General features: G+C 38.0%; 1 protein-coding gene across 5 annotated transcripts in view; it reads right to left on the bottom strand.

Moving 5' to 3' along the window:
* Tfdp2 (transcription factor Dp-2) overlaps positions 1-23,089 on the bottom strand; it is a 118,339-nt gene that overhangs the window by 82,391 nt on the left and 12,859 nt on the right. For 4 of the 5 annotated variants that reach the window (XM_036192392.1, XM_036192394.1, XM_036192395.1 and 1 more), the window contains one exon: positions 7,343-7,446. The exons of the other annotated variant lie outside the window; for it this stretch is intronic. In XM_036192392.1, coding sequence (XP_036048285.1) covers positions 7,343-7,357 — 15 coding nt within the window. In that variant the 5' untranslated portion in view covers positions 7,358-7,446. The remainder of the gene's footprint in view (positions 1-7,342; positions 7,447-23,089) is intronic. 5 annotated transcript variants of the gene reach the window in all.

Below are 23,089 nucleotides of genomic sequence, written 5' to 3'. Positions count from 1 at the left end.
GCTAATGATTTCATTATTCAGTGGTTAAAATCCTTTGCCAAGTGCAGTTTCCTTTTTTTTGTTTGTTTGTTTTTTGGTTTTTTGAGACAGGGTTTCTCTGTGTAGCTTTGCGCCTTTCCTGGGACTAACTTGGTAGCCCAGGCTGGCCTCGAACTCACAGAGATCCACCTGGCTCTGCCTCCCGAGTGCTGGGATTAAAGGCGTGAGCTACCACCGCCTGGCTGTGCAGTTTCCTTTTACCAAAATATTTCTATGTATCATTCAACACAGTTAAGTAATTCTGATATAGCAGACAAATGGCACTTAACATCAAATTTTTACCACAGAAATTGACACTGAGATGTGTAGAAACAAGCTTCTCAATTCTATGCAATGGTGTAGCTGCTTTGCACTGAGATTTTAAGTTCAGCTAGCCTTAAAAAAAAAAAAAAAAAGCAACAAATAGCCACACCACACTCTCCTGGGTTGTTCACAAGTATAATGTAAACGTTCAAGCAGCTGAACATCTGCTGAGTTGTGTGCTGTCATCACTAGAGAGCCCACTCACACTACAAGCAATTCAGCTACCAAGAGAAGTCAAGTTTAGTCTGTCCTACCTTGAAAAGAAAGCAAATGACGAAGATAACTTTTAAATATATTTGCCCTTGTCTAATGCAGGACAATTTATACATACAATAGCTTCAGGAGAGTTACTTTACATTTTTCTTAAAATAACAGTTAAAAAAAACCTCAACACAAACCACACATTCACAGTACAGACTTCAGTTACTGGGTTACTGTTAGGTTTCAGCACCTGCTCTTCACACCAGTCTCTGCAGCAGAGTAAAGCAGCAAACAAACATACAAACCTTCAAAGCAGCTGCACACCCGTGCCTTAACTGTACAGTTACAAATTAGACAAAGGTCAAATAAGTCTCAATATTACAGCCTAGTTTTAATCTTGGAAGACAGTTTAGTCAAACGTTCATAAAAATACTACCAAAACCAATTTATTAAATCAAAGTACATATTAAACTTGATTTTTATACTTCATACTCTGAAGATTCAAAGTATATTACTTAAAAGTAAAAAAGTTGGCTAGGAAAGACATTCTAACCAATTAGTAGTGGCTCATGCCTTCAGTCCCAGCATGCAGGAGGGAGAGACAGGATCTCTGTGAATTTGAGGTCAGTCTGATATCATAATAAGTTCTGCACAGCCAGAACTATATTGACCCTATCTCAAAAAACAAAACAAGCAAAAAACCAGGCAGATGGTGGTGGCACACACCTTTAGTCCTAGCACTCAGGAGAGGCAGAGGCAGGTGGATCTCTGAGTTTAAGGCCAGACTGGTCTACAGAGTGAGTTCTAGGACAGCCAAGGTTACAAAGAGAAACCCTCTCTCAAAAAAACTAAATAACTAACTAAATAACTAAATGACTGGTCTACAATGTGAATTCTAGGACAGCCAAGGTTACAAAGAGAAACCTTCTCTCAAAAAACAAAAGAGAGAAAGAGGTGTTCTTTCCTTTTCCTTATTCTATCTATTTAAATAGAATTAAAGTTAGGGTATGGTGGTACTAGACTTTACTCCTAGTGCTTGGAAGGCAGATTTCTGTGAGTTCAAGGCCATTCTGGTCTACACCCAGGGATCATGAGATCCCGTTTCAAATGAACAAACAAGTAAGTAAGTAAGTAAATAAATAAACAAATAAGGAATTATGAGGTTGGAAAGAGTGGTTAAAAGTCGTCATTGCAGGCTAGAGAGATGGCTCAGTGGTTAAGAGTACTGGCTGCTCTTCCAAAGGACCTGGGTTCAATTTCCAGCAACCACATAGCAGCTCACAACTGTCCGTAACTCCAGTTCTAGGGGATCTGACACCTTCACACCATTTCACATGAAGTTAAATAAATTTTTTTTTTTAATTTTTTAAGTGGTCATTGCTCTTACAGAAGATCAGATTTGGTTCCTAACTTTCAAGGTGATGGATCTCACAATCTCCTATAATTGCAATACAACAGGATCCAGGGGCCTCCTATAGTCTCCACAGACATCTGCATGCACATGTATATCCACATGTCTACACACACACAGAACCAACAAAAATAAATCTTAAATATAAATGAATTACAGTAAGCAAGAAACTAAAGGGGGCATGGTGATATAAGCCTGTGATCCCAGCATTTGAGGGGCTGATCAGGGAGAAACCCAAATCAAGGCTAACCTTGAATACATAGTGAATTCCAGGACAGGCTAAGCTACCCAGTGAGATCCTGTCTCAGAAAAAAACAACAAAAAGAATTTTTCATTGAGCAGGAGAAAATAAAACTCACATTTCATGTTATACTTTTTGCCTAATCAGATACTAAGAAATGTCTTCTATCTGGGTATTTCACTATAAATTTTCTTAATTAATTAAAACAAATTGAATGGGTTTAAGGTACAGATATGATTTAAGATAAATAAATATGGAATAATATCTGGGTATTCTAATGCTGTACTATAAACTGTGAGCAGTCACTAAAGGTATGCTAAATAAAAATACCTAAGTCTATTTTTGCTTTGTTTTGTTTTTTTGTAAAATGTTTAGCCCAGGCTGGCCTGGAACTCACTGTAGACCAGGCTGGCCTCAAACTCACAGAGATCCACTCTGCCTCCTGAGTGCTGGGATTAAAGGTCTGTGCCACCATCACCTGGCCCTAAGGCTATTTTTAACAATCAATTGTATTCTCAATAAGAATATTATAAACTGCACTGATATTTAGTATATGAGAATGATCTGTACTTAATGGTAAGCTCTACCTTTCACAGGCAAGATGATTTTGGAATCATCATTATACAATGTACATATGTAAACAACAGACTTGAATACCTTACATCAAGTAATTGTGCATAGTTGTTTATAGTGAAGTAATATTTAAGTTTTAGTTATTATTTAAATGCCAATAGCTTCCAATACATCAATATATACAATTTCCAAACAGAAATGTAGATACCAATAAACACAAAGAATATTAGTTTAGCCTTACTAGTAATCAGAAGAAATCACATACAACTTTTTGCTGGTTAGAGTGGCTAAGATTAAAAAATAAAAGCCAGGCAGCTGTGGCGCACACCTTTAATCCCAGCACTTGGGAGGCAGAGCCAGGCAGATCTCTGTGAGTTCGAGGCCAGCCTGGTCTACAGAGCGAGATCCAGGACAGGCACCAAAACTACACCAAGAAACCCTGTCTCAAAAACCAAATAAATAAACAAACAAACAAATAAATAATGAAAACCTCTAGACAGTATTCTTGCTACTGTTGGGTTCATTGCCCCTTGTAAATGTGTGTGTAAGCATATACATAAGAGAAATGTCACTCTCATACATTACTGGAAAGTAAATAAATAAGCAGCTTTTAGAAAACATCATTTAGCAATATGATTTAAGAACTCTTAGAGCGGAAGCTATAACTCAGTAGTAAAGTACTTGCCTCACATGCATGAGGTCCAACAACAATATCTACTACTACTAAAAAAGAGGGGAAAAGATAATCTCTGAAAAAAAAACATACACACTCAATAATATGACTCAGAAAATTTCTAAGCCTTTTGTCTGATGGAAATAATCTAACAAATAAGCAAAATAGTACAAAAATGTGCAAAGTCAAGTATTCCTAAGAAGAAGCAGAATGAGTTCTAAGACAGGCTAGATAGATCAAGACCTAGGACACAGCAATATCCTGTCTTTAAAGAAGAAGGCCAAGGAAGGTGGCTCACACCTGTAGTCCCACCAGTTGGAAGACGGAAGCTGGATGACTGCCATGAGGAGGAGGCTTGGATTACACAGTGAATTCAAAGCCAGTCTAAGCTACACAGTGAGATCCTATCTCAAAACAAAACTCCTGAAAACGCTGGAGTGGTGCGCTTACCTAGCAAGCGCAAGGCCCTGGGTTTGGTCTGGCAAAAAAAAAACAAACAAACAAAAAAAAAAACCTAGTTTCAAATTACAAATATGGCCAGAGAGATAGTTTGATCAGTAAATCTGCTTCACACAAGCCTGGTGACCTGAGTTCAATCCTGACATCCACCGTGGAAGGAGACTCAATTCCTGAAAGTTGTCTTCTGACTGGCACAAGCAACCTGTGGCTATGTGCACACCTACACACAATACAGATTCACCTATACACAAATTAAAACAAAATGTAGTACACCTTGGTTTATTTGTCCAATCTTCTTTTGTAAGACTGGCTAGAGAGCAAGACACTGTCTCCAAAAGAAAAAAAGAATCTATGTTGTATACTAGATGAACTTAAAATATAATATACCTGAATTTTTGGTCTAGAAGACTCACTGGATAGTAAGTACTATTAGATGGGATGCAGAGAATGTATGTCAGTACCTCATCTCATCCTCTTTGCAAAAGGACCCATGCCATGTCCTGTGTTATTCAGACAGGAGACATTAATGAGGGGCTCCTGGCCCAGGTCTCACACCTTTGGCATCCTACTTCCTTCCACACACTGTCTAGATCTGTGAGCCAAGCGCGGTAATCACACTGCTTCTGTGGAATTTGAAAATTGATTAGCAAAAACTGAAAGTCTCTTCTATCCTCTTATAAACTGAAACACTACAGGACCCAAGTAAGCCATTATGCTGCCACCTATACAGCCAAAAGGTGGGGTTGGGGGACACAGTACATGATGCCACCCTTCAAACCCCTAAACTAGAGGTAGTGAAAGCCAGAGAACGCTAGACTTTTCAGTTAAATTAAGCAATATATTTACTCTTTGGCTTAAATAGAGTTTTTCTGTGATGACTGGTTGGTTTTTTTCTTGTTTTGTTTTTGAGACAGGATCTTGCTACATTAGCTAGTATAGCCTCAAACTCACCGTCCTCCTGCCTCAGGCTCCTGGATAGCTAGGATTACAGCCATACACTTCCATAACTCGCTCCTTAATAGTTTTGAAAAGGATTTTGGTTTTTCCTCATCATAAGTATGATCTAAAAGACAAAGGTAACTGTCTGTGTCTGTGTGCACACACACACAGAAGAGTTCTCTGTTCTCAAAAGAGAAATGCGAGCCGGATGGTGGTGGCGCATGCCTTTAATCCCAGCACTCGGGAAGCAGAGCCAGGTGGATCTCTGTGAGTTCGAGGCCAGCCTGGTACAGAGCGAAATCCAGGACAGGCGCAAAGCTACACAGAGAAACCATGTCTCGGAGGAAAAAAAAAAAAGGAGAGAGAAAAAAAAAAAAAGGAGAGAGAGAGAGAGAGAAATGTTTTCCTAGAGTCTGCAATTAGAAGTGACAGGAAGAAAAGGATCTGTCAGCCTGCTTCTCTCCCTCCTGTATATCTCTCGCAGAATATGCATGGAAGACACAGTGAAAGGCTGGCTATGGACCTAAGGTGATTTTTCAGGTGAGAGAAGGAAGAAATGAAGCAGATGGATAACATCAGAAAGGGATGAGCTATGAAAACAAATAACTGTTCCAATTCCTGACACTCTAGGTTTTGGGTCCACATCTTTCTGAGGTGTAGACAAATTGCTAAATGGTCATATTAAATAAAAAACACAGAGCCACAACATCTCTAGTCAAATCAAATGCAAATCAAAACGACTCTGAGATACCTACCACCTTACACCTGTCAGAATGGCTATGATCAAAACCACTAATGACAGTCTATGTTGGAGAGGATGTGGAGCAAGGGGAACACTCCTCCACTACTGGTGGGAATGCAAACTTGTACAACCACTGTGGAAATCAGTATGGCAGTTTCTCAGAAAATTGGGAACCAATTTACCTCAAGACCCAGCCATACCACTCTTGGGCATATACCCAAGGAATGCTCAATCATACCACAAAGATGCATGCTCACTATGTTCACAGCAGCATTATTTGTAATAGCCAGAACCTGGAAACAACCTAGATGCCCCACAACTGAAGAATGGATTAGGATAATGTGGTACATATACACAATGGAGTACTACTCAACAGAGAAAAACAATGACATCATGAGGTTTGCAGACAAATGGATGGAACTAGAAAATATCATCTGGAGTGATGTAACCCAGACTCAGAAGGACAAACAATATGTACTCACTCATAAGAGGATACTAGATATAAAGCAAAGGACAATCAGACTGGAACACATAGATCCAGGAAGGCTAACTAGCAGGGGAGACCCTAGGATGACTGTGATTTATAATAAGTTTTGGTTTTGCCCAATCACTAGACAAGCTTTAGTGAAACATTTCACTATTAAGATAAGAATTTGTACTATATCAAGCTGATGAAAGAAAATGCTGGCTGTACTTTCAGAAGGGGAGGTTAAAATCTTTTTAGAATATGGATTAGCCTACAGAAAAATGTCTGCTGTAAATCAAACAAACAGTGAAGGGGAAAATGAATAGGAATCTCACTTACACAACTTAAGAAAAACATAGCTCTCTGAACAGATGAAGATAGGTTTATTCTGTATACCAGAATCTAATCAATATTTTTAAGTATAATTCAGCTATCATTTGGCTTAAAAGGGCTTATTAGGAAATGTTATCATTTATACTATTTTCTACAGGGAAAATGTTTCACTGTTTAAAATAACCCTGGACTTTTAAATTACAATCTGTTTTTATGTTCAAAGGAAAAACAACAACAAACATGGAGCCAGATATAGGGGTAAAAACTGAGAGATCAGGACAACAGGAAAAGCCACAAGCTTACCTCACCTCACTCACCAACCTCAGTCTCATGTGGACAGCACCAAAGCCTTCATAAAGTGCAGCACAGTAGCTCTGTTCTTTGCTGCACTGAGGGTTTACTAAATTCCTACTTGTGAACCTAAGACAGCCCTGCATCTTTACAATAAAGATATAAAGAAATGATCATTTAAAGAGAGGGAAGAAATTACATAACTTTCCCAACACTTCTAAAGTTTAGATGGTCTTCAGGGAATACCTCAGGGAATGCAGCAATCTGCTTCCAAATAACGTCAGAGCACACATTTCCCTGAGCAAACACAAAAGAAAAAAATAAGCCAAAGAAAGCAGAGATGTGCTCAATAAGGCCAAGTAACTGTCTAGCAACCAAAACAATTTGTAACAGCCCCCAGAAAAAAGCCAAGTTGGAAACTTTCTAGAGATAGCAATTTGCAGCTGTTGAAAAAGAAAAGCTTGGCACCAATCTGCAAGAATCCTCTAATAGCTATGAAAGGACTATATTCAATAGTATTAAGTTTATCTCACACACTACACAATCAAAAACAATTATAAACCCAAGCAACATTTTGAATTTTATTAACCAGAATAGTGAGAAAATATGTATAGCAAAACAGCATAGGCTCACATTAAAACGTTATTTTTTTAAAAATTACAAATACTTACACTTTTTGCCGTCATGTCAAACTTTATTCTATTTAATATTCTGCATAGCCATTAAAAACATACAAAAATAAAAACTTTCGTCTTCAACAATCCTTTAAAATATCCTGTTAAAGGGAAAAAGAAGGAATAGTGATGTAATAGTAGGCAATATTTATGTCACATTTACTGAGACATGTACTTCACTAAGTGAACTGTCTAAATTAATCCTTAGGACAGCACGAGGAAAACGTATTATTTTGACTTCCATTCCAGATAACAACTGGGGTTTAAAGCAGTTAAGTAATTTGACAAGTCTACTCTGCTCTCCAGGGACACAGCAGAGTTATACTATGTTGCTTTAGATAATGCACTGAAAGAAACATCAGGGCTTCATAGAGAAAGGGCTGGTTCCAAGGTAAGGCAGGAAAGGTGCAAGATAAACCTTGTATATTTTACTGTTCCAAAGGACAAAATGTTCAAACACTGGCAAGACACATATCAAAAACACACATGGGCCAACTTAAAGAGCCTACAACTACACACTGAAGCAATTGGACACCAAAATATCTTAATGATAGTAAAATTATAAACCCAGTCATGAGAACAATTAGAAATGATAGAGGAAAATGTAAAGCATCAATAGAATGCCAACTAATAAATATAATGAATTCAACAGTTGTTGAAATCACCACCATATAACCATCACAATAAACTAGTACAGGAAGAATCATCAACAAAGGGTAACACTAGTTACTAGAAATGTGCAACAAGATATTAACATAATATTGAAATATCTCCTTATAAAGTATCTTAATTCAGCCGGGCGGTGGTGGCGCATGCCTGTAATCCCAGCACTCGGGAGGCAGAGGCAGGTGGATCTCTGTGAGTTCCAGGCCAGCCTGGTCTCCAAAGCAAGTTCCAGGAAAGGCTCCAAAGCTACAAAGAAACCCTGTCTTGAAAAACCAAAAAAAAAAAAAAAAAAAAAAAAAAAAAATTTATATATATATATATATATATATATATCTTAATTCAAATTTTCCAGTAAAGAAACATTGCCTACACTACTTTGATAATCAAAGTTACCAAATGGCCACCAATAATTAGATAAGTCCTCATTTGTCCTAAGTGCACTGAGATGGATATATCATTTGAGATATTACTGTCACCCAAGATGAAAACCTAGCCATGAAAACAAAAACAAAATCAGAGAAATACAAAGTGAAAGATGTTCTTCAAGATAATGGCCTAAACTCCTTAACTCCTCAAAATCATTAGTGTCAAAAAAAAGCAAAGGAAGCTAAAAAAATTCAAGCGTAAGGCCCTGGGTTTGATCCTCAGCTCCAAAAAAAAAGGAAAGATCGATTCAGTGTGTGATTTTAAAATAAACACTGGATCAGAAAAACATGATTCCTAAGAAGACTAATATTAGGGTAACGGGAAAAGACCACATTCCAGATAATGGGGTGTGTGTGCGTGCGTACGTGTGTGTGTGTGTGTGTGTGTGTGCGTGCGTGCGTGCGTACGTGTGTGTGTGTGTGTGTGTGCGTGCGTACGTGTGTGTGTGTGTGTGTGTGTGTGTCTGTCTGTCTGTCTGTCTGTCTGTCTGTCTGTGTCTGTCTGAGTGCTATTTCTTCTTTTCTTAGAGAACCTTGCTTCAGAGCCCTGGCTAGTCTAGAACTCAGATGTAGATCAAGTGGCCTGAAATTCAGGGCTATCCTCTTGATTCGGCCTTCTAAATGCTAGATTTACAGGTATAAGCAACCAGGCTCAGATTTCAGTGTTGTTTCTGGATATTAGTCCATAAACTATAGGGTCTTTCTATAAGTGGAATATCCTTTATCTTAGAAAAACAAAAACACTAAAATACTCTAGGAAGCAAGGGGCATGATAACAAGAACTAAACTTCAAATGAAAAATATATAGAAGAAATGAAAATGGAACATAAAAACGTTTATAACTGGTGGATCTGGGCAAGGGCATTCAGGAGTTCTTTGCCCTGCTTCTGTAGCTTTTCTCATTGTGTGTCTATTTCATCTTTGGACAGAGAGTCTCACATTACCTTTCTATTAAAAGTACTTTGCTAATCAGAGGAGCTCACATCTATAGTATCATTATTTAGGAGCTAAGGCAAGAGAAATTACAAGTGCGAGGCCAGCTTAGGCTACATAGTAACACAGTTATCCAGGCTAGCCTAAGCTATACAGTGAAATTCTTTCTGCCTCAAAAATAAACAAACAAACATTAAATGATCTCAAACAGAAGTAGAGGCTATTAAAATTTTAATGTTGACTTTAAAGCACTAGAGTTAGGAGAAAGGCGGAAGACAAAAAGACACACCTAAGAATGTAGAGGTAGGAAGAGCAATAATTAAAGGCCAACCTTAGATGACAAGTTCCAGAGCAGTGTGAGCTACATGAGACCCTGGGCCAGAGATGGCTGAGAGGGTAAAGGTGTTTGTTGACCCTGGATCCAAAGTAAAGGAGACCTTCACATGCACGCTGTGGCATGTGCATCCACACACATCACATACACTCATAATAAATAAAATAGTTTTACAATTTCCCCACACCCATGCACACACAGCCAGCATGACCTAGGCTCAGTGAGATATAGGAGAAATTTATAAAATAGAAAAGGGCGTCTGAATGTTAAGAATCGTAAACACAGCTACCAAGTGAGTCCCAGGAAAGGCGCAAAGCTACATAGAGAAACCCTATCTCAGAAAACCAAAAAAAGAATTGTAAACACGTATAAAATACTCAAAGAATAAATTAAAAAAAATACTTTAAAACATAAATAACGCCAGGCGGCAGTGGCACATGCCTGTAATCCCAGCACTCAGGAGGCAGAGGCAGATGGATCTCTGTGAGTTCGAGGCCAGTCTAGTCTACAAAGCGAGTTCCAGGACAGCCTCCAAAGCTACAGAGAAACCCTGTCTCAAAAAACCAAAAACCAAAACCAAAGACAAAAACCATAAATAACATCATAAATATACACAATAATAACATTAAAGGGGGGACTGGAGAGATGGCTTAGTAGTTAGGAGCACTGACTGATCTTCCAGAGGACCTAGGTTCAATTAGCAGCACCCACATGGCAGCTCACATCTGCCTGTAACTGCAAGATCTGACAGCCTCACACAGACATACAAGAAGGCAAAACACCAATGCACACACACAAAAAAATAAAAATAAAAAATAAAATAAAATAAAGTGTATTACTCATTAAAAAAAGAAAATAGAGCCACCCGGGCATTAGTGGCGCACGCCTTTAATCCCAGCACTCTGGAGGCAGAGGCAGGCCTGGTCTACAAAGTGAGTTCCAGGAAAGGCGCAAAGCTACACAGAGAAACCCTGTCTTGAAAAATCAAAAAAAAAAAAAAAAAAAAAGATTACGACCTATTAAAATACAATTCCGACAGAATATAATGAAATCTTTTCCAGAGAAAATATGATTTGGACTCATTAAGATTTATGAGCTTTCTATGTATAGATCCAAGGCAGATATTATTCCCTGTTATTTTTCTCTTCCCTAAGAAGTTGAAGGTAGCAATGTGTTCACTAAAATGTTCCCCTCTCCTCCCTCACAGATGGTCTGACCACATAACATACGACTTAGTGCTGGCCAACAAGACACAAGCAAATACTAATGAAGTGAGCTAGCAGATTTGGCTACAAGGGATCCCTTTTCTCTACCTCACTGAGCCCAGAGCATGGTTGTAATGACTACAGCTGCTTTTCTCTATGCATCTGCTTCATTTTTGTACTCAGTATTCAATACTGTATCATATTTCCTAAAATTCAGGCTACTGAATGGCACTGTGCAATTCATTCTGTTTATTCAAGCAAATAAACAGAAACTAACAAAAGGCTGGAGATGTAGCTCAGTACTAGAGTGCTTACCAAGAGTCTAGGTTAGGCTCCCAGGACTCTCCACATGGAAGAGAGGAACAGTTAAAAAATTAGGAAATTAACAGAGTCTATTTCAGAACACTATAGTAAGAGGCTACCTATAAAATTACTGTTTGGCAACATCAATGGAACTGACAGAGCCATGGATAACTGTGTTCAGTATTCTCTTTGAATCTTCTTACCAGAGCTCAGCACAGACCGGAATCTCTAAATGTTGTCTAAATGATAAATGATAAACATAGAGCCAAAAGTGCCTAAATGTTTATTGAACAAATTTACCATACTATTTCTGTGCCTCAATTTCTGTTTCCTGCCAAGCACTAAAGATATATATACTTCATTAAATAAGATGATACATATAAAATCAATAAGACATTGCCTTACACAGGACAAACAATGTAGGGGGAAGGTCAGTTTGGATTTCCCACAAAAAGTTAAGGTTTCTTCTTACAAAATAAGCAATGAATAAACTACCTAAAGGAGAAACGAAAAATACCCCAACATAAATCCCCATTTCCAAACAGAAAAAAGAAAAAAGTTTTCAATTACAATTAAAAAGGTTAAGTATCCTAAACATTTTTAAAAGATTTTTTCTTTTGTATTAACTAATATAAAAATTACCTGCAAATTTTCAGTCTGTAACTTTAATAAACTTTCCAAAATGTCAAGAAGACAAAGGGACACCAAATGTTCTCAGAAGTTGCTATCTCTGACACTGCTGTTGAGTCTCCGATCGAAACCAGCCATGTGTGCTGATGCATGATGTTTATCCAAACTCAGTAACTGAACACTCCTTTCTGTTTCCAAGGTCTTCTGCTAGTTAAAAACCTAAGTCAGATTTCTTCTCCCAGCTTCAGGAACACATATGTCAAGCTCAAAAGTCAATCTTCCGACCTCACCATCTGGCATGATCTCTTGTCAACTTTCAGACAATTTAGCTCCCACAGATGGTCTCGACATGCAAACCCTTTCACATTCCAATCACAATTTAGAGGCTCCAGTGTAAAACGCAAGATGATATACTAGCCAAAATACAGGAAAAAGCAAGCAATATCACTTCAATCAGAACTTGTAGGCTTTCTAATAGTGCTAAGTAAAAGAAGCTACAAAATTAAAGTTCATCAAAGTAGCATGTAATTAGCAGGCATTACTAATTTTAAATACATTCCCATGATTGGAAATTTAAAAATATCCAAAATAAGCACTTGGAATAAAACTCAGTGGTAGAGCGACTGAATACCCAACACCACAAAAATACATATATAAACAGATGAATTAATGAATAAATAATAAAGTACCAGCCTTAATGGGAGTATAAATCAGGTAAAGAATGTGTGCTTAGTTCTTACCAAACTAATGCCCCTATTGTTTGCTGATCCAATTTCACTACCTTTTTTTTTTTTTTTTTGGCTTTTCGAGACAGGGTTTCTCTGTGTAGCTTTGTGCCTTTCCTAGAACTCACTTGGTAGACCAGGCTGGCCTCGAACGCAGAGATCTACCTGCCTCCCAAGTGCTGGGATTAAAGGCATGCGCTACCACCACCCAGCCAATTTTACTACCTTTAAACAGGGAAAAGGTGTTACTACTTTTGGGGTTTTTGGTGTGTGTGTATGTGCGAGTGTGTGGGTGTGGGGGTGTGTGTACATAAGTGTATATAGGTACACATGTGCCACAGCACACGTGTTGAAGGAACTGGCTCTCTCCTTCCAACATGTGGGTCATGGGAGATTAAACTCAAGCTATCAAACTCAAACTCAGGTCATCAACCTTGGCAGTGAATCCTTCACTTAGCAAGCCACCTCTTTGTCACTTTATTAATCTTTTCACAGTTCTTCATAAACATATTCTTCCTATCGAAGGCCCTCTGTACATGCTGTTTCTCCTGCCTCCAAGATTTATCTGGTAAATTCCTCCAGATCTCTTCTCAAGATGTTCTCTCCTCAAGGAAATAATCTCTTTTCCTCTGCCCAGACTAGGTCAGAGCTTCTACTTCCTGCTTAGCTACTTTCTCTTTTCAGAGATTATAGTGATATTTTATTTGTACTGAAATGTGATTTTATTTGTATATTAATAAAGTTGCCTTGGGGTCAGAACAAGCCATAGCAGAAGACAGCAGTGGTGGTGCATGCCTTTAATCCCAGCACTTGGGAGGCAGAGCTAGGCAGGATTGTTGTGGATATCGCTCTGTATAAATAAAATGCTGTTTGGCCAGTGGCCAGGCAGGAAGTATAGGCAGGACAAGAGAGAAGAGAATTCTGGGAAGTAGAGACTGGGACAGAGAGAGATACACCAGCTGCTGCCATAACAAATGTAAGGTAATGGTAAGCTACGAGCCATGTGGCAAAGTATAGATTAATAGAAATGGGTTAATTTAAGATAGAAGAACTAGATAACAAGAAGCCTGCCACGCCATACAGTATGTAAGCAATATAAGTTTCTGTGTGTTTACTTGGTTGGGTCTGAGTGTCTATGGGCCTGGCAGGTGAGAGAGATTTGTCCTGACTGTGGGCCAGGCAGGAAAACTCTTAACACAGGATCTCTGTGTTCAAGGATACAGCCAGCATGGCGACACACGCCTTTAATCTCAATACCAACCATAGAAGACCTGGAGGTCTGTACAGACAGGCAGTGACAAGGAGGTCATGTGATTGGGTTTACAACCAATAAGAAGGCAGAACAGAAAGTCTATATAAAAGACAGGACACAGGAAGTAGGCCTCTTGGGGAGAGGAAAGACAGAGCAGCAGTGAAGAGTAAGGTTTTCAGCTCTCAGCTATTGCTCTGACCTCTTGGCTTTTAACTTTGCAATTGGCTCTGTGTTTCTTATTTAACAAGACGGTTACATCTACAAGAAATACCTTGAGTAGCCATAACAAATTTATTCATTTGATTATCAGACTGTGGTCTGTCTCTGCCAACTAAAGTGTAAAGTCTATGAGGGCATTTAATTCATTATAAATCCAAAGCCTGTACATGGAAGGAGCTCAGGGAGTGTTAAGTGAAATATGTATCAGTATTTTTAAATACGTGAAAAGCCTATTCACTATAACTCAGCAGTGGAAAATGAAGACATAAACATTTAGCACATACACACATCTGAACTGTTGGTAAGCTACAAGCAGAATTCTGAGTATCACAGTCTCATCACAATGAACAAAAGGATTTTAGAACTAGCATATTTTTTTTGTTTGGTAATTTTTAAAAGTTATAATGGAAATATATTTGTAGTAGAGAACACAACTTCACTGTTTGAAACAGAGCCTCAATTTCTTGCTTCTAGGCTATCTGGAATTCATGGTAGCTCTAGCTGGTCTCAAACTTGTATTGAACCTGTTTCTTCCTCCAAGTACTAGGATTACATAAATAAACCAACACATTCAGCTAAATTTTACTATTAATATAAAAGGAATAGATAAAAATTCATTTTTTAAAGTGAAGACTAAGGGGCTGGTTTAGATAACTTAGAGTTAAAAGCACTGGTTGCCATTCCAGAGGATCTGTGTTCAATCCCCAGCATCCATACGATGGCTCACAGCGGTCTGTAACTCCAATTCCAGGGGATCCAGTTCCCTCTTCTGGCCCCGATGGGCAGAGGTTCTCATGTGGTACACAGACATACATACAGGCCAATCACCCATACACATTAAACAAACAAACAAATAAGTAAGCGACAGGGCTAGGGACAAAGCTCAGTAGTAGAATATTTGCTTATACAAAGCCCCAAGTTTCAGTGCCAGAACCACACACACATAAGACAAAAAGCATCCCAAGATGGGATAATTTAAGCCACAGAATGAACAGCAGTACTGGATGATAAGATAAACTATAAAATACACATGCATAAATCCATAGTGATAAAAATAAATGAATTGAATAAATAAATAGAAAATAGAAGACTTCTTCTATGCCTGCAATTACTATGACCACATTCATTGTATCTTATCTCTAGAACTCAGCTTCCTTTAAATGATAATTGTCTTCACTTGATCTTACTTAGAGGTAGATCATTTCTATGTGCAGTACAAGGAACTTGCTGAAGTACCAAGACAAAACTCAACTGAAAGTGCTACCCATGCAGAAGAAAATTAAACTATCTAGTCATGATTTGCAAGAACATATCTTATGGATTACTAGAAAGATAGGGACAGAGATGTTCTCCTATAGCTCCAGGAGACTGGCTTTGCTTTCTTTCTCTGAATGAGAATGGGACCTTGCTGGCATTACAGTGGTTTCAGATGCAGGAAAGCCTGATACTGGGAAACTCTTAAATGAAAGCAGCATACATTGTAGATGGCACTCTTTCTAAATAGTACTATAAGCTCTGATTACAACATAATGAAGAGATAAACAAATTTGGGGGGGGTCAGTTAGGGCCCTGTGGAATATTCCTTTACACTGTGTGAATATATGTCCCTGTGATTGGTTTAATAAAGAAGCTGATGGGCCTATAGCTAGACAGGATAAGGTTAGTAAGGAGAACCAGACTAAGGACATTGGGAAGAGGGGTAGAGTCAGAGCTGTCACCAGCTACACGGAAAGGAAGCAGGACCTGCAGGAGAGGTAAAAGCCATGAGCCTCAGGGCTCACAGATTAATAGAAATGGGTTAATTTAAATTGTAAGAGCTAGTTAGTAATAAGCCTGAGCTATCAGCCAAGCATGTATAATTAATAATAAATAAGTCTCTAAGTGGTTATTTGGGAAGTGGCTAGAGGAACAGAGCTGTTAGTGGGACCTAGAAAAACTCCGCCTACAAGGGCCCACATGGTGGAAAGAGAAAAACCAGCTTCCCAAACCTGTCCTCTAATGTAATACTAATACACCACCAAGACAGCACAGCAAGAAAAAGTGCTTTGCACTAAGCCAAACAACCCGAGTTCAATCCACACAAAATGCACATGGTTCACGGAGAACCAATTCCCACAAGCTGTCCTGTGCCCTCCATCATGTAGCACTAATCTTAAAAGGTCTTATTAATAAAAACAAACCTGGAGCCAGGTATTGGGGTGAATGCTGGAAGATCAGAGAAGCAGAACAAGCCACAGCTACCTCACCTTGCCAATACCTCAGCTGATTCAGTTTCCTCAGACTGGAAACTTCTGAGTCCTCATCCAAATGGATCTCAGCTGAACTGCTTCTTGAAAGCCTGAAGCTTAACCAGCTCTAGTTTCTGGTCCTCATGCCTCATATACCTTTCTGCTTTCTGACATCACTTCCTGGAATTAAAGGCTCTTTTCTGGGATTAAAGGCGTGAGTCACCATGCCTGGCTATTTCCAGCGTGGCTTTAAACTCACAGAGATCCATGCCTCCAGAAGGCTAGGATTAAAGGTGTGTGTGTGTCACCATTTTCTGGTTCTGTTCTCTGACCCCAGGTAAGTTTATTAGGGTGCACAATATTTTGGGGAACACAATACCACCACACCATCACATATTTGTACACACACACACACACACACACACACACACACACATAAAATGAGCACACAAATGCACATATGCTCTCTTTCATGCACGCACGCAAACACGGGCACACACACAACAAAACCAATGTAATATAAAATAATAACCCTGTTCTTAATGTTGAGGGTTAAACCAAGGACTCCACATATGCTAGAATAACATTCTATCACTGAGCTACACTTTCAGCTTAAGTCTGTACATTTTTCTTTTCTTTTAAGATAGGGGATCTCTACATAGCCCTGGCTGTCCTGGAAGTCACAGAGATCCACCTGCCTCTGCTTCCCAAATGCTGAGATTAAAGATGTGAACCATCACACCCAGAATGTACATTGTTTAAAAAAAAAAAAAAAAGACTGGGGTTGGGGATTTAGCTCAGTGGTAGAATGCTTGCCTAGCAAGCACAAGGCCCTAGGTTCGATCCTCAGTTCAAAAAAAAAAAAAAGACTGAATTATCTTTCTGTTCATTGCTCCTATTTTAGTTTTTTAAAGCCAGATTTATATAAACTTTTACCTACAATAATCCTACAATGACAAAACCTATTATAATAAAACAAACAATACCACATGTGTGCACTGAAATGATGGGAAAAATGTTATTTTAGCTTTATTAACTCATTTATTAAATAAATTGCTCCTGATTATCAGCTACACATCAAACACTGAATAGTAAAATGATCATTAAATACCAAATATTAAAGATACCATGGAAAACAATGACACAGTCTGTGCTTTTCATGGTGTTTACACTTTAACTATGAAAACAACCAACTAAAAGTGAATATCATGGGACTGGGGATTTAGCTCAGTGGTAGAGCGCTTGCCTAGCAAGCGCAAGGCCCTGGGTTCGATCCTCAGCTCCACATACAAAAAAAAAAAGTTAATATAATTAACTACTTAATGACAATTAATACAACTGTTAAAACATACATAAAAGATAAATGGACCTGGGTTTGATCCTCAGCTCAAAAAAGTAAATAAATAAATAAATGGAAAGATGGTGGTTTTATCAAAGATTTATTTGAGTTTGAACAAAGCTCACAAAACAATGAAACACATATATGCACCAAGTAACAACAACAACAACAAAAAAAAACAGTAAACAGCTGGCTGAGAAAAAGGGATAATCTACAGCCAAAGAGTAACAACATGGGGGGAGGGAGGGATCAGAAGAAGAACATAAAGTAAGTTCTAGGAAGTCTGTTCTTAAAACAAAGGGGGGAGGTGCTAAGAGATAGGTTAGAACCTGATCATATAAAATAATGTCCCTTTTCAGATTAGTGCAAGCAGATCAAAGATTTTAAATAAACAGCTACAATACCTGAAACAGAAGTTTAGGTTCCAAAAGTTGAAAACTTATTTGCATCCAAATTCTTCAGTAATTTACTACATGTGTGTATATATTTATTTTGTGTGTGTGGGTCAGAGGATGGGATGCACGTACCACAGCCCACATGTGGAGGTCAGAAAACAACCTTCAAGAGTCAGTTTTTTCCTTCTGTTATATGGCTCCCAGGATTCAACTCAGGTCATCAGACTAGGCAGCCAGACCTTTTACCTACTAAGCTATCCTGTTGGCCCTGTATTCTAATTCCTTTAAACATAGCTATATTTCAGTTTCTATTATTTTTATTTGGAGGCAGAATATTGCTATATGAAACTCTCAATCTTGCTTTCTCCAACCTCCTTGCCTCTATCTCCCAAGGACTGAGATTACAGTAGTACATCACTATACTCAGCTATTTTCTTATTCATTTTTGCCTCCTGATTGCCTTAAAAAAAAAAAAAAAAAAAAAAAAAAAAAAAGACAGTGTTACATGGAACCCAGACTGACATTATGTAGCCGAAGTATAAGCCAAGCTTAAACTCTTAATCCTCTTACCTTCAACTCCCAAATGCTGGGATTATAGGTATGTGCTATCAGTGCTAAAGATGGAACCAAGGGCCTTCATGTATGTTAGACAAGTACTACCAACTAACTCATCTACATCCCTAGCCAAACAAAGCATAAGCTCCATGAAAACAACAGATAAATAAATTGGACTCAGCAAACAACTATGCCCAATACAACAACTCAGGCAAACCCTCATAACTAACACAAAAGGAAAATAAATACCACTAATCTTAGACCCCTGTACTTATACAAGTATCTGACTCATAGTCAACTGAAAAATAAAACTACTTTATAATTCACATTATCATAAAAGTTTAGTAAGCAATTATCTCCTAAGGGGAAAAATAAAGTGGAACTATTAAAAAGGATGAAGAGGAAGAGAGGTGATGAATAGCTTGTTATAATCAAGATACAATATGTACATGTACAAAATGTCTCAATGAAATCCACTGTTTTGTATAATGTATGCTAGCAAAAAAGTTGAAAATTATAAAAAACAAAATTAATTTCAGCTGGGTGGTCATGGTGCATGCCTTTAATCCCAGCACTTGGGTGGCAGAGACAGGTAGATCTCTAAGTTCAAGGCCAGCCTGGACTACAGAGCAAGTTTCAGGACAGCCAGAGCTACACAGGGAACCCTGTCTTGAAAAAAAAAAAAAAAAATTAATTAATTTTAAAAACTAAGCAATTCCTCACACTAACTCTAGAGAATAGTTATCTCCATCTTACAAGAAGGAAAATTAAGTCTGAGAGTATAAATGACTTGTCCAAAGTCACATAGAACTAAAATATATTAATGATATAAATAAAGGGGAAGATATAGGGTTTCATTTAAAGTAATTTAAGATTTTAAAAATCATATTAAGTGAAGTTTGTGTTACTTGTAAATGTTTGAAAATATAAATTCAATATCATATTGTTTAAAATTACCCAAAAGAAACATCTGGCTGAGAATAGAGGACCATGCCTTTAATATCAATGCTCAGGAGGCAGAGGTAGGCTGATTGAACTCAGTGAATTCGATGACAGCCTGGTCTACAGAGGGAGTTTCAGGACAACTATATAAAGAGACCCTGTCTCAAAACTAAAAAACAGAAAAAGGAAAAAACAGCCAAACTTCTGGAAAAATAGTTTAAAAAAATATCACTTGTTTTACTTAAAGAAAATTAACTAGATAAGTATGCATACCACATATATTAAAAAGCCATACCCTATCAGGCTCTAGAATACAATGAAAACTCTAGAATAATAGTAAGTTAACAAACAGTTGTCACTGATTTTTCAATTTTCAAGGAAGATAAAGATTTTTTTCCTTTTTATTTATTTATTTTTTGGTGTGTGTGGGGGGTGTCTTGATTTTTTTTGTTTTTTTTGAGCTGAGGATCGAACCTAGGGCCTTGTGCTTGCTAGGCATGCGCTCTACCACTGAGCTAAATCCTCAACTTGTTTGTTTTTTTGAGACAGGGTTTTTCACTGTGTCCCTGGCTGTCCTGGAACTCACTTTGTAGACCAGGCTGGCCTCAAACTCACAAGATCCACCTGCCTCTGCCTCCAGAGTGCTGGGATTAACATCGTGTGCCACTATACCTAGCTCCTTTTTCTTTCCTTCCTAAAAACCACTTTTGGAAAAGAAGGATAAAGGAGAATGATTGATATGCTTGCCATAAAAAAAAAAAAAAAAAATCAAATATATAGAAGAGCACAAAGAAAATGAAAACTTGTTAACACAAAGTAAACCCTCAAACCTTGCCTGTTCCACCTCAGCCACAATGCTCACCATTAAATGAGTAATATAAACAGAAATGTACTAAATTTTTTGTTTTTGATTACATATATTCTGAAAAAAATAACTAAATTATAGGTACCTGAAAACATTGTGTTCATAAAAATCTAAATACAGATAAGAAAACCTCCCTAACTGAATACTTCAAATCTCATTTATAATCCAGTGTTAGTATGGTAAATATCCCTGCAGAGAGCTCATTCTATGTATTTTCACCTAAATATCAACATGCAAAGAAATGTAGCACCTGGGCAAGATGATATACAACTGTAATCCCAACACCTGAGAGAGTGAGGCAAGAGAACCTCAAATTTGAGACCTGCCTTGGCTATGTCCTTAGCAAGACTCTGTCTCAAAAAACAACAAAAGGCTGAGATGCAGCTCAGTGGGAGAACATCTGCCTAACATATACAAGGCCCTGAGTTTGACTGTCAATACTGAAGGGGGGGGGGGTTTACATATATATTTATAGTACATGGCCTGGAGAGATGGTTCAAAAGTTAATTAAAAGCACTGCCTGCTCTTCAAGAGGACCTGAGTTCAATTCTCAGCAGCAACATGGCAGCTCTGTAACAACCATCTGTAACTCCAGTTCCAGGTAATCTGTTCCCATCTTATGGCCTCCACAGGCACCAGACATGCATGTGAAGCACAATCATGTATGCAAACACTTAGGCATATAAAATAAAATAAATATAAAATAGAAAAACTATAGAAGCGTGTAGATGCATCTTTATTGCTTCTAACATTCGTGATAGCCCACTGCATTTTTTTCCTCATTTAACATATTATCTATCAATAACACTAGCTCTTTTTGTAGTGACAGTTTTATAGCTAGAGTATGATGCCGAGTATACAAATCTGCATGTGATAATATGCCATGAAATTATATATAAAATCATAAAGAACATGCAAAACCTGTAAAATTCATAGCAGTGTTGTGGGATACTATTTTTGTACACTCTGAAGATGCATCTTTGCTAAGGTGCCTTCTGATTGGTTTAATAAAGAGCTAAATGGCCAATAGCTAGGCAGGAGAATAAGCAGGACTTCTAGGGAGAGAGAGGCACTAGACATAAATCTATTGTGTGAGAAATGCCAGTGAGACAGATGTACAGAATGAGAGAGAGGTAAAAGCCACATGACGGAACACAGATTAATAGAAATAGGTTAATTTGAGTTGTAAGAGCTAGTTGGGAACAAGCCTAAGCTAAAGGCTAAGGTTTCATAATTAATAATTAGTCTGTGTCATTATTTGTGGACTGGCAGTCTCACAAAAGAAAGTTAGACTACAGTACAGTTGTGCATTATATCAAAGTCAATTTCCTGGTTTTGACAATATACTGTAATAATTTATGTATGTTATCATAAGAGGGAAAATGAGTAATGGATATATGGAACCTATCTGTGCTAGTCTACAACTTCTTGATTTTACTATCAATTTAAAATAAAAAATAAGGGCTAGGGTTGATAGCTCAGTGAAGACCTGAATTTAAATCCTTTCGACCAAAGTAAAGCCAAGCACAACAGCACATGTCTATAATCACAGTGGTTCTTCAGTGTGATGGGAAGCAGAGATAAAAGAACTCCAGTAGCACTTCATTCAGACAGGTAGTCTGGCTTACAAAGAAGTGAAAAAAAAAAAAAAAAAAATCTGATTTTAAACAAGGTAAGTAAGGACAGACACCAGAGACTGTCATCTGACCTACATACACACACACACACACACACACACACACACACACACACACACACACACACCACAGCACATGTATACCCAAACATACATCATACACACATGTATGCATACACATTATATACAAATAAGAATCAGGTATGGGGCTGGAGAGATGGCTCAGTGGTTAAGAGCACTGACTGCTCTTCCAGAGGTCTTGAGTTCAATTCCCAGCAACCACATGGTGGCTCACAACCACCTGTAATGAGATCTGGTACCCTCTTCTGGCCTGCAAGGACACATGCAGACAGAACACTATACACAATAAATAAAAATAAATTTAAAAAAAAAGAGAGAGAGAGAGATTACACCAAAGCTTTAAAAAAAAAAAAAAAAAAAAAAAAAAGAATCAAGTATGGCAGAGTAGTCCTGTAAGCTCAGAACTATGGAATCTAAGCTAGGTGACTCACAAGTTCAAAGCCAGCCTGAGCTACATAATGAGATCCTGTCCAGATAAAAAGACATATAGGGACAAAGAAAACATAACCACAGAACTCTTATCGTTAATCATTTATATTATCAGTATGCATAAAGAAGAAGTCCAACAATAAAAAAGTACCTTGAAATGCCATTTTCTAGCACTGTTCTCTACCTCCCTGTTCTACACCTACCTCATTTTTATCTCTGCATAGACAAGCATCATCCTGGTCTTCTTCATGTTTCTTGTGTTTTTACCTCAGGTTTCTTTTGTTCTTTCTTTCTGAGACAGGGTCTCCCTACACATCCCTGGCTGGCCTAGAACTTGTTGTGTAGACCAGGCTGGCCTAGAACTCACAGAGGTACAACTGCCTCTGCCTCCCTAAGTGCTGGGATTAAAGCCATGCACCACCTGCCTGGCTTTCTTTAACCATATAAATAAATAACATGAAAATATTCTATTTTTGCATTTTTTTAAATGGGCCTGGGGATCAAATCAAGAGGCCTGGAGCCAAGTACGTAGCTCAGATTGTAGAAGGCTTACCTGACATACATGAAACCCTTTGTTCAAAC

The sequence above is a fragment of the Onychomys torridus genome, chromosome 7, assembly GCF_903995425.1.
Source record: "Onychomys torridus chromosome 7, mOncTor1.1, whole genome shotgun sequence".
NCBI classification, from domain to species: Eukaryota; Metazoa; Chordata; class Mammalia; order Rodentia; family Cricetidae; genus Onychomys; species Onychomys torridus.
Note: the sequence above shows the minus strand (reverse complement) of the source record. Positions and strands in the feature narration are given on the sequence as shown.